This window comes from Rhea americana, unplaced genomic scaffold (assembly GCF_003343005.1).
Source record: "Rhea americana isolate MKP2758 unplaced genomic scaffold, rheAme1 scaffold_370, whole genome shotgun sequence".
NCBI classification, from domain to species: domain Eukaryota; kingdom Metazoa; phylum Chordata; class Aves; order Rheiformes; family Rheidae; genus Rhea; species Rhea americana.
The window spans coordinates 534,852-551,149 of record NW_028186502.1 but is presented as its reverse complement, the minus strand read 5'-3'; the positions used below and the strand labels follow the sequence as shown (position 1 = coordinate 551,149).

The following is a 16,298-nucleotide window of genomic DNA, read 5'->3' as shown; positions in this document are numbered from 1 at the left end:
TTCTGTATGTATAAGGTTAGCTTGATTTATGGATAAAGTTTCTGCAGCAACCAGATGATTCAGGTATGCAATGTTACCATAAGCACTTTTTTTTTTCTTTAAGGGAATGAGTTTTTTTAGTATACATCTTTCTGTTAATTGCTTAACAAACAAACAAAAAAAACTTGAAAAGAAATGCAAAAGCTTTAAAATCCATCTAGGTTTTTCCTATGCTCACCTCCAGACATGTCCATCTTATTGCTCTGTATGGTTTCCTCTGGTGATTCTCTCTGAAGTAATAAAATGAATCATGATTATTTAATAATAATCTTTTTACAAAATAAAAGATTCAAATACACTATTTCAACTCAAAACCTGCAGGAAAAAAGAAGTATCAAAACAAAGCAGGTGCAATTTTGAAATATTTCCTCCCAGTACTTGCTACTCAATTGAAAACAGGTGTCTTCATCAAAATACCTATGTAACAAAGTACAACAGACTACTGGATGAATACCTGGGTACCATTTAAGAAATTTTTTTTTTTTTTAATGAGTAAATAGTCTTTTGTATTGAGGAAGTAAAGAAGAAAAGGCATAGGGGACAGTGGGGAGAACAACRGAAGCAAAAGAAAAACATGACAAAAATAAACACTAGACAATTAAGCATTTTCAGCTTTGTGCACTATAACTTATACTAAGAAGATAGTTAAGCTAGGCAAAGGTGTAATACTTACTGAAAAACTGAGATTTGTGAATTGCTTAATGAATGGATTGATCCATGTCTCATCTTGCTTATTTCCACCTTTCATTATTCCCTTAAAAATAAAAAGGGATTCCTATGATACCTGGAAGATTTCTACTACTTACTACTTAAATTACATCATAAAATATTGTGAGCAAAGATTAAAGCCCAATATTATTCTACTCAGTGCAGGTCTCAATTCTGACTTGGTGCAAAAACAACAGTGCAAAAGCCTTGGCTCAGCCTTCAATGCGAATTAGTTTACAGAACAAGGAAATAGTTCTCAGGAACCTTTTTAAGCCTCTCCTCTTTTCCATGGCCTACTTGCATTCTTACATTTGGGCATGACATCTAAAAAGTCAGAATTACCTTTGTAGGCATTTTTTTCATATATGGTGGCCAATTTAAAGACGGGTTAGCTTCTTGTGATGAACTGCTATTCCACATTCCAATCTCTACATCCTCTTCTTCCTCCCAACTGGTCTGACGACTGCCTGTCAATGGCATATCATCTCCACACCAGTTATCTTGCATAGATTTAGGCCCTGGTTGCAAAAAACAAATAAAAACCGACCACACTAACATTTCAAACAATAATCTCAAAGCAAGCCAGCTGTTATGACCTAAATATGCTACAGCAAACCAAAGCAGAACAGTATTATTTAACCGTGRCACGCTTTAAATTATTAACAGTTTTGTTGGTGAAGGGAAGAGAAGAAACAGTCATCTGCAGCTACTYTGTTAGAAAAGGAAATAAAAATGGTATTAGCATCAGTGTCAACTGATTGCCCTTAAGTCAGACAGACAACTTAGCTTTATGTTAATGTCAAGATACAAGCCTTCAAAAAATCCACATATAAAGCTTCCGGATTAGTACTGCACCTTCCACATGTATCTTTACTCAAAGACGATGAAAAAACACTCACCAGSTTTATTTGAAGCCTGTTGACCAAGAGAAGCATTTCCCCAACCAGAGGTGCCTGCTGCATCACTGATGGGTTCTCCCCAGCTAGTACCAGTATCCATGGGTTTACCCCACGCTGAAGTTCCATTATCTACTGTAGTGGCTGGAGTAGAAGGCTCTCCCCAACCTTTTTAAAAGGGTATGAATTATTGACGTGTTTTTTGAACAAGATTTAGAAAGATATTTAAAAGAATCAAGTAATTTACTTTTTCTAAATCCCTAACATAGAATAAAATGCCTGTTATGCAATTTATATATATATATTTTTTATCAAGGTAAATATTGCAACTACAAGCTATTCCTAAAAATACCCCCAAAAAACAATAAAAACACCTAAGTTCCGAATGTAAAGAATTACATTTTGATTACATAGATTTTTAAGATCTTAGGTTCCAGGAACTACTCTTAAGTTATTACTTTTCACAGATGAAAAAGAGGCAGAGCATAAAATACTCCACATAACACACACACACTCATCAACAATTATCATTAATCACTGTCCCCAGATCTACAAGATTGGAAAGCCTGATCTTGAGTGTAAAGCTATATTAGCACTTTATTTGTGCCGACAATGATACTTACTTTCTGAAGGAAAAGATTTTTTTAAGGAATAAATAAAGTCATTGCTACCTTATGCTTTCTACTTTTAAACTAAAATACTGTTATGTGATGTAAAAACAGAAAAACTGTTTTACAATTAATCAAAAGCACAAATTTGTGTAAAATCAAGTCTTACCAGAACCAGAACTGCTCTCTTTGCTAGACATGGCACTTGAAGACAGTAGCTGCTGATGTACCTGTGCTTGCTGGTCTGAACTGCTGCTACTGTTTGGGACATTTTTATTCCACATATTCACATTTTTGTAGTTGTATTTGCTTGGATCACCCCAAGCAGAAGTTCCATCATCAATTTCCATTTTACGGCGTATTGATTCAGGGGATGGCTCCTCCCAGCCCGTGGGTTCTTCCTCCTTTGCTGGTGTTGGCATTGGTCCTCCCAACCAGCCTGATCCTGGTGGTTTACTGGTGGCAGGTGGCGTTCCCCAAGATCCAACATCTTGTTTGCTCCATTCTGGAGAGTTGATTGGCTTTGATGAATCCCCCCAACCYTGAGGCTGATTGGATTTAGGAGGGTCTCCCCAGCCCTGGTTCTGATTGGACTTTGCAGGCTCATCCCATCCTGATGTATTATTTGGGTTTGTATTACTGCTTCCCCAAGTAACAGAATTTGATTTACCTGGCTCATTCCAACCAGATACTGATCTGTCACTGTCGCTACCTCCTGAACTCGATTTTTTGGCCTCACCCCAATGGTTATTTCTTGAATTTTCTCCCCAGCTCTCACTGGTAGAAACTGTCCAACCCTGGCTGGCCTTTTGTCCATCTACCCATCCCTGTTTGATTTTCTGTGCATCATTCCAAGATGACTTTTCCTCTTTGCCACTTCCCCATGATTGATTGCTCTTGACCATTACTGTAGCAGCAGAGTCCTCTTCCCACCCCCCTTGGCTGTTCGACCCTTTGGAGTCTCCCCACCTTGAAGCAGACTTTGGATCTCCCCACCCTGATACAGATGAGGTATCATTATTATTAGGGCTAGGTCTATCCACACATCCCCCTGAGCTGGAAGTCTGTGTCACAGAGCCTCCCCAGGCCTCTGTCCCATTGTCAGTTTTTCTTTCACCTCTTGGTGATGTTTCGGTATCCCAGGCAGTGTTCTGTTTGATTGGAGTCTGTCCCCAACCAGAGTTGGAAAGGACACGTGGATCTAAGTCAGTTCTGTTCACTATACTTTGGAGTAATGCATGCTGGTCAACTTTTCTTCTCTCTCGAGACTGTCCTTCTGTAGTTGCTCTATCTTCATGGCATCCAGTGCTCTCCGTACTACCTTCGCTATCCCCCGTACCTGTTTTGGCCCATGCGCTGTTCTGCTCAGTTATCTGAGATGCAGCAGAACTCTGGCTGTTAAGGTCATCCTCTTCAGTAGATTTCCATCCATTTGTAAACTTCCTACTATTTCCATTTAAACTTTCATTGGAATGCTGATTACTAGACAGTTTACTCCATTCCCCATTTGAAATGTTAGTGCCAGTGTTTTGTGCAGGGTTGCCCCATCCTCTTCTACTTCCGCCAGCACTTGCACCATTTCCACTTCCCCATGGCATATTCTGGGAGTTGACTGTCCCTGCCTCCCATACCCCTCCTCCTTTATTCCCATTGATTTGAAAGTTAGTGCTGCCAGGCCCACTAATGCCTGGCTGCATTAGAGTTGCATTCACAGTGTCACCATTAGCTTGGCTGTTTGGGCCTGAACATTTGTCTCCAGAGTAATTAGAACCATAGGCACCCCATGTAGTACCGTAAGATCCACCACTTTTTGCCTCACCATTGCTAAGATGAGAAATGGAAGTGCCATTTGTAACTGGAGAGGCCTGAATCTGAGAATGATTCATTGTGCTCACACGCCAGGCCCCATGCCCTGTATTATTAGGCAGTTCGTTAATCTGCACTGAACCAGCAGAGTTTGGTAAACTAGAGGTCATAAAGTTAGTAGTGTTATTTGGTCCATTCATTTCAGTGTTAAGGTTTTGAGGTTGCCCACTGAATGAAACCTTCCTTGTACCATTTACTTCAGAATCACAATTTTCCTGAAGGCTTCCCCAGGAACCATGGGCTGAACCACCCACTTTAGAGTTAATACTCTGATTATTAGATATCTGACCTATGGTACTGCACTGAATATTTGTGCCAGAATTACCACTCCCTACAGACCCTTTCAGGGCATGTCCATTGTTCTCCAATACAGGCCAGGCACCATGGTTGCCATTTGAATTCAAAGTGCTTGGATTTAACCCTCCATTTGATGAAGAGTTTATGGTGCCCCAAGCATTCATTCTATTGTTGCTACTTTCAGATTTGCTGTCAGGAGCATCCACAGAAACTTGACATGTGCTTATTAGGGTTCCATGGGACAAACCCCATGGCCCATTAATACTTCCATTGCCCACATTATTGCTGTTGCTACCAACCACAAACTTATTTTGAGAACCATGTCCAATGCCATTTCGAATGCCATCATTTTCACCACCTGTGCTCCCTGAAGCCATTATAACGAGATTTCTCTCTGACCCAGAGCTAGAGGCAGAGTCAGTGTCCATACATTCTGATGTCAACTCTGGGTCACTGCCAGTGATTGATGGCCATGCTTCTTTGTCAGAGCCGTCTACAATAACTTTATCCCAGTTTGTGCTGGAGTCACTATTTGAAGAGACTGGTCCCCAGTGAGAATTTTCATAATGGGATCCTAGACCACTGTGGTTCAGATCTAAAGAGAGGAAGAAAAGTCCAAGAGCATTATTATAAATTCAGTATTATTACTTCATTAAACAGAAGAGACAAAAAAGTATAAAAACACTAATAATTGTTTTGCATATTTTAACACTACAGTCAGAAGATTATGAAAAAAGTTTTACAGTATAGCTGTTCAAAACAATTCCTTATGCATTACCTAGAACACTTCTCACTAGCATGCGAAGCTGCACTTTTGCATGAAGCAACACATCTAAAAGGTTTCTTACCAGAGAAATGGCATCTAAAAAGAACCCCTCTATATCACCATATGCAAAATATTTTATGAAAAAAAACAACTTACACATTAAAAACTACAACAGTATACAAAAACCAAAGAGATCCTGAAAGCTAGAAATCTAAATAGGATATTAAACTGACCCAGGAGTAGCAATTGCTATGTGACAATAGCCAGAGAAACAAAGAAACATCATTCAAAGACATTATGTTAAGTGTGGATTTTTTTTTAAGTGCAAGATTATTTAAGACACTTTCTTTTACACAACCTTCACACACACAAAATTACAAGGCCAATCTTAACAAACCTCTGTTTCAGCAGTACAGATTACAGGCTGTGGTTGAACTGGCAATTCTTATTTTCATTTATACAAGAACTACCATTTCTTTTTCAATAGAAAAGCTGATCATGTGCAGAACTCCAGAAGAAATGCATTGCAATTCACTTATAAATTTTTCACAGTTAAGTATATGCACTATGAAGTATATGCTACAAAATAAATGCTGCCAATTTTCATTTGTTCTTTGAAATGCAAGAGTTCTGTGATTCAAATCTGTATTATTTGTGTTGGTATAGCACTTTAAAATACCCAATTTTTACCATATTATGTTATCTTGTGCTCTTTAAGCCTTACTGTAGAGGCCTCAAATTTCCATCCCCATCAGATTTAAAAATCAAGCATAGTCAGATAGGTGCACTGGAAGACAAATCTATAAAAGCGTGAAGCATGTGACAAACAGTAATAAAGTTGGCAACTACTCACTTCTAAYAGAATAACAGAATACAAGAACAAAGTCTTTCAGTGGAGTTTTWTTTTTTGTTTTTTTTTTTACTTACTATTTGCCTGAACTGAAAGAATAACTGTATAGTACATACTTAGTTGTTGTGTACTTAGCAAGCCATGCTTCTTCATTCATTAAAATACTCTTTTTCTGTAACAAATACTGTTTGGCCTTTACTTTGAATATTCAAAACGCATGTACCTGAAGATAAAAGGAAAAAAAAGCTTCTCCAGTTCCTACTCATTGTTAATGGATTTTTACAGCATATGAAATCTTGCCTTACATCTGGTTAGACAAAGATGGTCATTTTGACCAAATACCTTTATGAAATTTTACCTCTTCATATTAGCAAACAGTGTCAATAGTAATGCAAGGTAGAACTACCAATCCTTTACTTGTCTCAAAAGCTTTTTTTTTTTTTTTTTTTTTTTTAAAGACATTTAGGGGTTGGCTACTTTTAAAATATCACACTAATTTACAAGATTCTCATGTTTCCAAGAAACATGTTTTAATGGTAAAGCTTGAACGGAAGCTGTTGCCCTTGCCAGTTTCTCCCTTCTACAAGGCAGAAGCTTCTACAAGCCAATTCTGTACGTGAAGTGAAGTCCCAAGCCCCTATCCCCACCAATTCCTTAGGTGCTGTTCAGTAACAGGTAAACAAATTGCAACTGTTCTATTAAAAATGTTATTCAAATTGCCACGTAGCTTAGCAGAAGTTAAACTGTACACAGCATAAGACTTTTGGCAATAGCCCAATTCAGAAACAAATAAGTATCTAGGGACACCTAGAGATAATTTGGTAGTGCTCTGCATCAACTAAAAAATAGCTGATACGGTATTTTGTGTAAGCATGACTGACGGACCAATCTGAAGGGAAGTACAGCTGGCGTAGATTCTTTTTTTTTTTTTTTTTTTTTTTAAAAAAAAAAAAGGACCTTGCTTTAGTGCTTTGGTCTTTCAAAAGGGGTTTCACAACACCATGAGAAGCAGAAAGCCCAAGAAAACGCTTTTAATTAGAACATGAGAAATTCAAATACCACAGTACTTGAATTTGTGATCTTGACAATCCACAAAAAACAGGAAGAAACAGATCAGGAAAGCTTAAACTTTACCATTAAACTTAAGCTTAGTGAATATCACACTGATACACAACAAGTTCTAGTGTATTTTTAATATCAACATTATCTGCTCTAAAGTTTAAAAAAGTAAATATAAATAAATAAAAAGCCTGAAGTAACAGAGAACAAGAACTACCCAACCCTAACATCCCATCCAGGATGAAGGAAGGTTAAGAGTCAAAACAATCAGTTAAGTTTCAGATGACAGGTAAAAACATGAGAAAGAAGGATGCTGGCACAGGACTCTGGAAGAACAAACTGTAGCAGTAAAGACCTGTAGTAGGTAGAAATAGGGCTGCAGTGATTAGAAGCACTTGGCAGCTCCACAGTCTGGAAGAACAAAACAGAATCACATGGCATCCTTGTGAAAACAGTCATTCAGGTGAACATAACCCAGAACCAACCTACTAATTTGCCACTGAAAAAAAAAAAAAATCTATAATATCTCAGCAACAATCCTACAAGCCCTCAGATATAACATTCAACCTATATTAAAGAACAATCAGCTTAAGAGTTGTTTGCACCCTCCAACAAAACAGTAAGTCAACAGCATCAAGCTGTTGTAACAAAGTCTTCATTACATAACCATTGTCAGTAACACAATCAATTTTAAAAACAGCAAGAGAATACATGTGGGCAACTAGACTACCTGAATTCAAGGTGAGGGAAGAGACAGGTTATGACTACAGGCCAGAGTGAAACTGTAAACCCTAGTTTGCACAGTAACAGAATACATAAAATGCAAGCTTGTAGTTGGCTGAAATTCTATTATGATAACTTAGATGCAATACAGTTTGTAACAAGCACAGTATATCAACACAGTACAATGATTAAATTTTAGTCATGCAGAACCTTATCCTATCACATGTAAAACTACCTTGACTAATAATCTTTCTACACATGTGCTGGTGACTTCTTGCATTAGAAAGTATTCTGAAGCATTCCTATTTAAATCCCTGAAACCCAGGAACTCCTAAAATTAAATATAAAAATAATGAATAAGCAAGCTATTATCTCTGATTTTTCATATCTGACAGCTATCACAAAAATTTACAGATATACTACATCTGGTGCACAGCAAAACTGGCCAATAACAGTCTGTAGTTCTACTACTACAGTTTTCTCCCCCAAACTACTTGGAAACTGCAACTGAACTTTTACCATTTAAATACTGGGCAAAAGATTTACACAAACCTGAGTTTCCTGAACTTCACTAATCTGCTAAAACTTTTTTTCAGTAATTTGTCATTAAATAACTTAACACACTGTAGTTATGAATTAACCCCTACAGGTTTGCAGTATATATTGTCTAAGGAGAACTTTTTTTTGTTTTGAAGTACCATCATGTTGTTTAAACTGAACAGTAGGACTGGGAAACACAAATTAAGAAATACTTTAATTTTGCTCCCTCTGTCTCCTTTTGTAGTTACAGTGTATATTGGTGCACACAGAATGCCAATACTATACCTTCCCAGGTGTAGTACCTTTGATCCTTATGAAAAAATTCACTTTAGTGAACAAGCTAAAGAGCACATTTGTTATGAAATGCCAAAAGCAAAAAATTAAAAACTTTATTTGTTAACATCAGGTATCTACTCCTCTGTGGTAGAGCAGGTCTGAAGGTCCTGAAGTCCGTTTTTGTTGTCTTAAGTACTCCAATCCAAGAACTAGTACATGTAGCTGTTTGCCTCTGAAATAGTTTCCCTGCTTGTTAGTGCAGGACAGGAAAGTCGTTAGTATAAGAATATAGCGTCCCTTTATACTTAACTTGCCCAACTGGCAGCTCTCTAAAAGGCACAGTCCTGCACTCTCTCCTTTCTTATCCCAGTATGGTTTTAGTCCCTTCCTTGTTCTGGATCTAGTGCTCATGTAGCAGTGTGGTGAGTCAGGACAACTCACTGATGCTATGGAAAACCCAACAATCTCACTTCCATTAATTTTCCATCACGTGAAGCAGTTGAACCAACTCACTGTGTGGCTAAATCCAACACAAGGGAGGAGATGGCAGGAGAGTGCAGGATAGGAGGATTAACACTATCCCTTTTGAGCACACACTTCAACAGAAGAGACCCAATATGAAATATTCTCCTAAGCGTTCTATTCACATCAGTCTATTGAGTATAAGGTGCTGCCAGAAACAGAGACAGTTCAAACCACTGTGCTACTCCAGAGTATTTTGCGTGGCACATTCCCAAGCCTCACAGAGCAGTCATGCCAACTTTGGTTAAAAATAAAGAGCAAGTGTTCCTTACAATTAGTTATCTAGTAAACAGCATGCACAGCTTTAGGTCCTCAAGTACATGCACCCCAGCATAAGCTTGGCATTCACAGCAGGAAGGCCCACAGACTAGAACTGCAGTGACTTAGTTTCTTCCATGCTGCTGTGAAGTGTCTCTAATATTAAAGACAAGTTTGCATAGATTGTTCAATTTAAGACCAACAAGAGGCTATTTATCATATAAGCATAAAGAGAGAAAAAATATCTACTCACAGTATTTTAAAATTAAGGTGCCATACTTAAGGCTTCAAATAGCTGTTTTTTCTGTATGAATTCCAATATATTTTAGAAAATTAAAAACCTTTAACAAAATGCATTATGTAAAGGCACAGAGAAAATATGCTATTGAAAAACAGATACGCCAAAGCCAAAAAAAAAAAAAAAAAAGAAAAAGAGAGAATTGTGTGAAACTACTACTAAGAACACAAATGCAGTGCGAGACAAACGTGAGATTTAAATAGCTATGCATCACCTGACTGGTTAGGGGAGTGGCTCACCAAGTCCCGAATGGGAGGCATGCCTACAAAAAAAAAGAAAAAAAARRAAAAAAAAGAAAATTACGGAATTGTTACTTAAGTAAACTAGGTCTTTGAGAACAGTCCCCAAACCACTCACTGCTTTTAAACCATTTGTCATCATTTCTTTTTTATGAAAGATTTCTCTTAGAGAGCCATCTCTCAGTCTTACTAATCATGTTGGTGACAAGCAATTTTTACTCACAGCTCTGAAAAATGTCAGAAGGGAAGAYACGCTGATATCAAACTTAAAGCACTGCATGTAGAAAATTAATAAACAACAATTTTGCTGCTTTTACTAAATGCTTCCACTACTAGTTTTTATACATTTGACATTTTAATTAACCAATTTAAGATGTCCTTAATTTTAAAAACTTGATTTATAGAAAAGAGAGGAAGGAGTTGCAGTCATTAAAGCCAAAATTAACTAATTTTTGATTGTTGTAACCATAGAATTTCAGACATCAGCCCTGCAACTTTACTGTTCAGTGTCATGAACTTGCTACACTTCCTCTACCTGGAAGTCATTATTTTGCTACTTGATATAGCAAACAGAAATAACTGAATACCATCCAACTTTAACCTAAGTGTGTTCATACTGAACATCCATGCATCACTCTTTCATAGCTTCTTCTGCCTAAGTTTCCCACAGGCAGGATATGGGATCAGATGTTGTAGAAGTTTCAAATACTCAAATTTTAGAGTTGGATAATTGTTCACTTCCTCCTTCTTTCCCCCTAAAATATCCCCCCCTCNAAAAAAAAAAAAAAAAAAAAAAAAAAAAAACAAGAAGAATCTTTCACTTCTAAAACCTCCTATTTTAACATCATTTTGCAGCTCCACTACAAGGAGCAAAAAGAAAGTGAGACCCACCCAAGTCAAAGGAGGAAACCAAGTAACTCAAGAGTCTGGTGGCTCTCCTGTGTTTTGTTCCGTCCCACAGTCACAATTACTGCTGGTAAATATTCTAGTTCACTATATGAACCATTTTATGGTAGAATAACCAGCTAACTATTCTGATGTGTTACAAAGAATAAAGGTAAACAAACAAAGTAACATTCAAGACTTTCTTTCCATATAAAGTTCACACAAAGGGGAAAATTTCAGAAAAGCAAACAACTGAATTTAGTAGAAAAATGTCCCGATAAAAAGCTACTTAAGTACAGATTTCTTAAAATAACCCTCCTGGTACAATGAAACAGTGTCTATTTCCTAAGCACTGTATGGCATGAGCTTCACTCATAAGTCTTTACTGAAAAGATATGCCAAATGTGCTAAAAAAAACCCCAAAACACAGAACTACCCTTTTTAAGCTTTACTCCTAAACAAAACAGTAATTCTCAAAACAGAGGATGACCGCCCATGAGAGATAAAAGCAAAAAGGTTTCTGTTGTCAATTAATATAAAAAAAATTCCTAATACTGAAGATATAAAAGCTTGCCATGGCCAGGGGAATTAAACGAAGCCTGTAAATACAGCAATATTCATATTTCCTTATTTTTTGCAGAACACCTATCAAAAAGTTACAAGTAAGGAACAACTCACAGATAGATCCTACTTAGGGATCTGTCAAGAGTTACGCTAACAGATAAAACAACTGGAGTCATTACTGATTTCAGCAATTTTCAGTCAAATGTTTCAAGCTACAGTAGTTGTTTTAGCCCTAAAACATTGTGCTGAAAAACCCTAATGATGCATAAGCAGATGAACAATGCCTACCTCAGGGTAACCCACACGGACAGAGGGGCACGTAGACAGCTCTCACTTCTTCAGTCATTCACTTTCATTGTATTGCCAAAATTATGTTTAAGTTCATAGACTCTGAAAATTTGACAACTACTCAAAACCAAAATTCAGATTTTGATATATTAATTCCAAAGTCCATTAAAAATACTTAGAAATAGAGTCAAGAACTTCAGGATCTTGAAAGATACCCTGTTAAAGCATAAAATGTGTTAACCCAATAGGCCTGCACATGGTTAGCCTTTCAAAATTAATGGACCTACAGATTATGTCAGACTTCATGACATCTTTAGTTTGAGATAACAATAGTACCCCAAAGTTGCCTTTAGTGGCTAAAACAGGAACTATGGAGATTTACTTTCATATTTAAGGGTTAGCAACAGACATCAAGTTACTCTTGCAAGCTGCTGTACTATGGTCATCTCCACACTAGTTTATAAGCAATTCATTAGACAAGATTGTTGAAACTACTACAAAAATCCAGTACTGAAAAAGTATTTTCATTTGCATTATCACCTTACCTACATATCTCAGAGAATATTACAAATATTAACTCTCGAGATATCTAAACCAGACACTATTCCTGATTATACTAGAGGAAAACTATGTTTAAATCATACAGGTACATGGCACAAAGAAACCCATCTGTGACCCCCCCAACCCTACTCATCAATTTTGACCTTGCATACTATGGGAGCACCTTGAGTTCAGCACATAAAATTAAGAGGAGATCTGACAGTACACTGACTGGCAGGACATTATAGATAATGCAAACATTTCTAGACAACAGCAGTTTGGCCAATCTTTCTCTCTCCTGATTCTCAGAAACTTTTAATTACCAGCTGGACAAGCAGACATGCTACTGATGAAATTCAAACAGTTAACATATTATTCAAAGAGCCAAACTACTTTTTTACTGCTAAGGCTGGCCCTCAGGAATCCCAGAGCCTGGAGAAAGAGAGGAAGTCTGGAAAACAGAAGACTTTCCCTTGATCGAGGAGGACTGAGTTAGAGATCATTCAGGCAAACTTGACACCCGCAGATCCATGGGCCCTGATGGGATGTAACCACAAGTACTGAGGGAGCTGGTGGATGTTATTGCTATACCACTCTCCATCATCTTTGAAAGGTCATGGAGAGCAGGAGAGGTGTCAGAGGATTGGGAGAAAGCTAATGTCACTCCAGTCTTCAAAAAGGGAATCCATGAAACTAGGAAACCCAGGAAACACCCATAAAAAAAAAAGGGACCACAGGACGACAACCCAGGAAACTACAGGCCAGTCAGTCTCACCTCCATCCCTGGAAAGGTGACAGAACAGCTCATCCTGGATGTCATTCTCCAAGCATATGGAGGAAAAGGTGATCAGGAAGAGTCGGCATGGAGTCACCAACRGGAAATCRTACTTAACCAATCTGATAGCCTTCTATGATGGAATGACTGGCTGCGTAGATGAGAGGAGAGCAGTGGATGTCGTCTACCTTGACTTCACCAAGGCTTTTGACACTGTCTCCCACAGCATCTTCACAGGTAAGCTCAGGAAGTGTGTGTTAGGTGAGTGTGGTGAGGTGGATTGAGAACTGGCTGAAAGGCAGAGTTCAGACAGTTGTCAACAGCAGAGTCTAGTTGGAAGCCTGTAGCTAGCCGTGTCCCCCAGCAGTCAGTATTGGGTCCAGTCTTGTTCAACTTACTCATCAATAACAAAGAAGTTTAAAAGGTTGTTTAAAGGGTGACATTAATTTATGAGTGAATTTTTATTTGATCAGTAAAGGATGCATTTTTGGAAAAAAATATTTCATCTTAAAAAAATGTAAGTATATGAAAGATTATTTCAGGACATCACTGAAGCCAGTAACAATTACAAAAGCGAAGCAAAAAAGTAACTACTTCACAAAAATTACTTATTGGAGCAGAAAAAAAGTTTTATCAGTGCATGACAAATACAATACTGGAAAATAATATTGAAAACATTCCTCCAATAGCATGTGGATAAGCTGCTCTCAAACCCTTTGACTGCTTACAGAATATTAAAGAACTAGTACTCAAAATGTAAGTAATCAGAACAGCTCAAAATGTAATCAGAGCTTGATGTATCAAGCCTATTTTTCAGAAATCTAAAAAAAAAAAAAACCTACCTTTTTTTAAACCGAAGTGGCCTAGAAATCATATCCTTAGCAGAGGACAAAATACTAATTTTGAGAAATGTTAAGAATTGAGTAAAATTTCTGGAGAAGCTGCATGTGGTAGAACAAGGTTTGCAACATCATTGCTACGTAAATGCCTAAACCTAAATTCAATTACAAGTATCAAAATAAGTAAATATTTGTCCATATTAYATTTGTATACATTAATACCAAATTCCTTTGCAAAAAAAATCCGTAGAAGCAAAGCTTCTTTTTCTCAGCCAAAAGTAGACTGTCTTTATTGTTCCCCAAATTTCAGTAAGCTACACATGCTAGTGCATTCACTGAAGTGCAAATTATGCACATCTAAAAGATAAGTTTTATTACTCTTTAAAAGGTATTTGACGAGAAGGCATACCAAGCCAAGATGCAAAGGATACCAGTACTTGAATAACAATAATCATAAAGGTAAAGCCTAATCAATTTTGTAAGACAGTCAAGCTTCACAAATATGAAAAAAAACTGACTTAACAATGAAAAGCATTTTTTGGTATTCTAAACAAGTTGTGTCCTACTTTTATCTCTAGATGGGGGGAAAAAATGTTTTGAGATGCTGTTAAGAACACTCTGAAGACTGACTGAAAGACTTCTAAGACCTGTGTATTACAAATAGACATAAAGATATACTTTGCACTATAACCATACTTGGATCAATTCTTACGATGAAAATGAAAATTCAGAATGTGTAATAGCAGTCACCCTTTCTTCAAGATCTGTTCAAAAACAGATATACATCCATTGTACACCACTGGCAAGAATGAGCAACTAAGCTGCACTAAGTTTCAGACTGAAGCTAGCACAAAGATGGCTGAAAGTATTCTGCAGTGTTTAACATTAAGCTACAACACTGGAGAATATCTCATCATGCTATAGCTTACATTAAAAAATTAATATTGTGATTAAGTATTTCATTAATAACAGAGTTTGAAACATTCAAATTTAATTAAATGAAAATCAGTTACCTCCCCCTTACCTGGCTGTTTTTTGCTGCTGTTCGGCACTTCTCCGTTGGTCACGGGCTGCTTATTTGTGACAGTACTGCCTCCCGATTGGCCGTTTAATACTTTAGGAGTAGATCCCAGGTTTGCAGCTATAACTGGTAACTGCTGACCTCGTTTCAGAAGCTGTTTCTGTTCCTGGTGTCGAAATCGCGGTGGTACTTCACGAGGAGGGTATCGAGGCAAGGTCTGCTGCTGCTGATTGTTGGCTGTGGCCCGCTTGGCATTATTATTAGTGCTGGTTACTGCGGAAGTGCCGTTAGAGGTGACAGGCTGAGGCTGGCTTACACTTGTCTTTGTTTGTTCTGGCACTATCCCCACCCCCCCAAAAAAGAAAGTTGAACAAAGTTATTCATAAGAACAATAATTAGAAAAAAATGAAAACTAATAATAGTTGCTTAGACGTGTTTATGTATTATGTAACGGCAGCACTTTTTCCAAGTAAATTTGTAACTTGCTCCCTATTAAAAACTCTGTTACTCTGTAATCATACAGCTTTAATAGCCCAGTCCCAGAGGTAAAAACATGTCTGGCTACCCATTGCTAACAAAGTTTGCAATTAGAGTATACTGCCACTAAYGAACATTCTATATAGAGTGTCAATTTGTCATTAAAAGCTATCAGTTTGTACTAGCATTTAAACCTTATATAAAGAAACACTAAGYATGAAAAAAACCTTACTTTAATGGGAAATTTAAGTGTTAGGTATACAAAAATATCTGATGGTTTCAGCACTAAAAAACACACAAGATAAACATGGACAGGCAGAACTCTCTGCTAAGAATGGTCTGTTTTATCAGGCCTAACATCCAAACGGAAATGTATTCAATACTCTCAAGCCAACCTGAGGCAGCAGAAAGAGCTAGTGGGACAGGCAGCCACCATATATGACATGACTGTTTGCCTGCACTGATAAAATGCTGAATGCTCAACTTGAAGACCAAATTATCTTTCATGCTCTTGACAGCTTGGTAACTTCAAGGTAAGGTTAAGGCCAAACAACGTGCAGGAGAAGCCGTATACGATAAACACACCATACACAAAATGCTCAATTAAGGAAGAAATACAACATCTAGTAAACATCCCCTGAGCAGTGTAAAGATAAAGATAGTAAGTATAGAAGTGTTCAGATTTAGGTAACTTATTAGTAAACCAGGCTTCATGCAAAGCAAGGAATAACATGAGCTACTTGATGTGTGTTTCCCAGCGTCACTGCCATAATAAAGAATGTAAAATCATTCATCACAGCCTCTGTAATAGGCAAACTATGCTTATAATCCCACCTTACATTACTTCTACAGTAACAGTCTTTTCAAATTTCTTAGCTAAAGTATCCATACGTACATTTAGGTTGAGCTTTTCAGAGATACCTCAAGACTCAGTCATATCTTTCCTTGACACACTACATATGCG

The 16,298-nt window shown here is 37.3% G+C and overlaps 1 protein-coding gene across 7 annotated transcripts in view; it reads right to left on the bottom strand.

Annotated features, from left to right (window-relative positions):
- Window positions 1–16,298, bottom strand: part of TNRC6A (trinucleotide repeat containing adaptor 6A) — a 50,805-nt gene that overhangs the window by 13,781 nt on the left and 20,726 nt on the right. For 5 of the 7 annotated variants that reach the window (XM_085312937.1, XM_085312938.1, XM_085312939.1 and 2 more), the window contains exons 4-10: window positions 14,861–15,196; window positions 9,921–9,968; window positions 2,421–5,009; window positions 1,647–1,811; window positions 1,090–1,265; window positions 713–793; window positions 218–269 (exon numbers count right to left, since the gene is read on the bottom strand). In XM_085312937.1, the coding sequence (XP_085169063.1) occupies window positions 218–269; window positions 713–793; window positions 1,090–1,265; window positions 1,647–1,811; window positions 2,421–5,009; window positions 9,921–9,968; window positions 14,861–15,196 (3,447 nt within the window). The remainder of the gene's footprint in view (window positions 1–217; window positions 270–712; window positions 794–1,089; window positions 1,266–1,646; window positions 1,812–2,420; window positions 5,010–9,920; window positions 9,969–14,860; window positions 15,197–16,298) is intronic. The other 2 variants (XM_085312941.1, XM_085312943.1) reach the window with 1 other exon arrangement.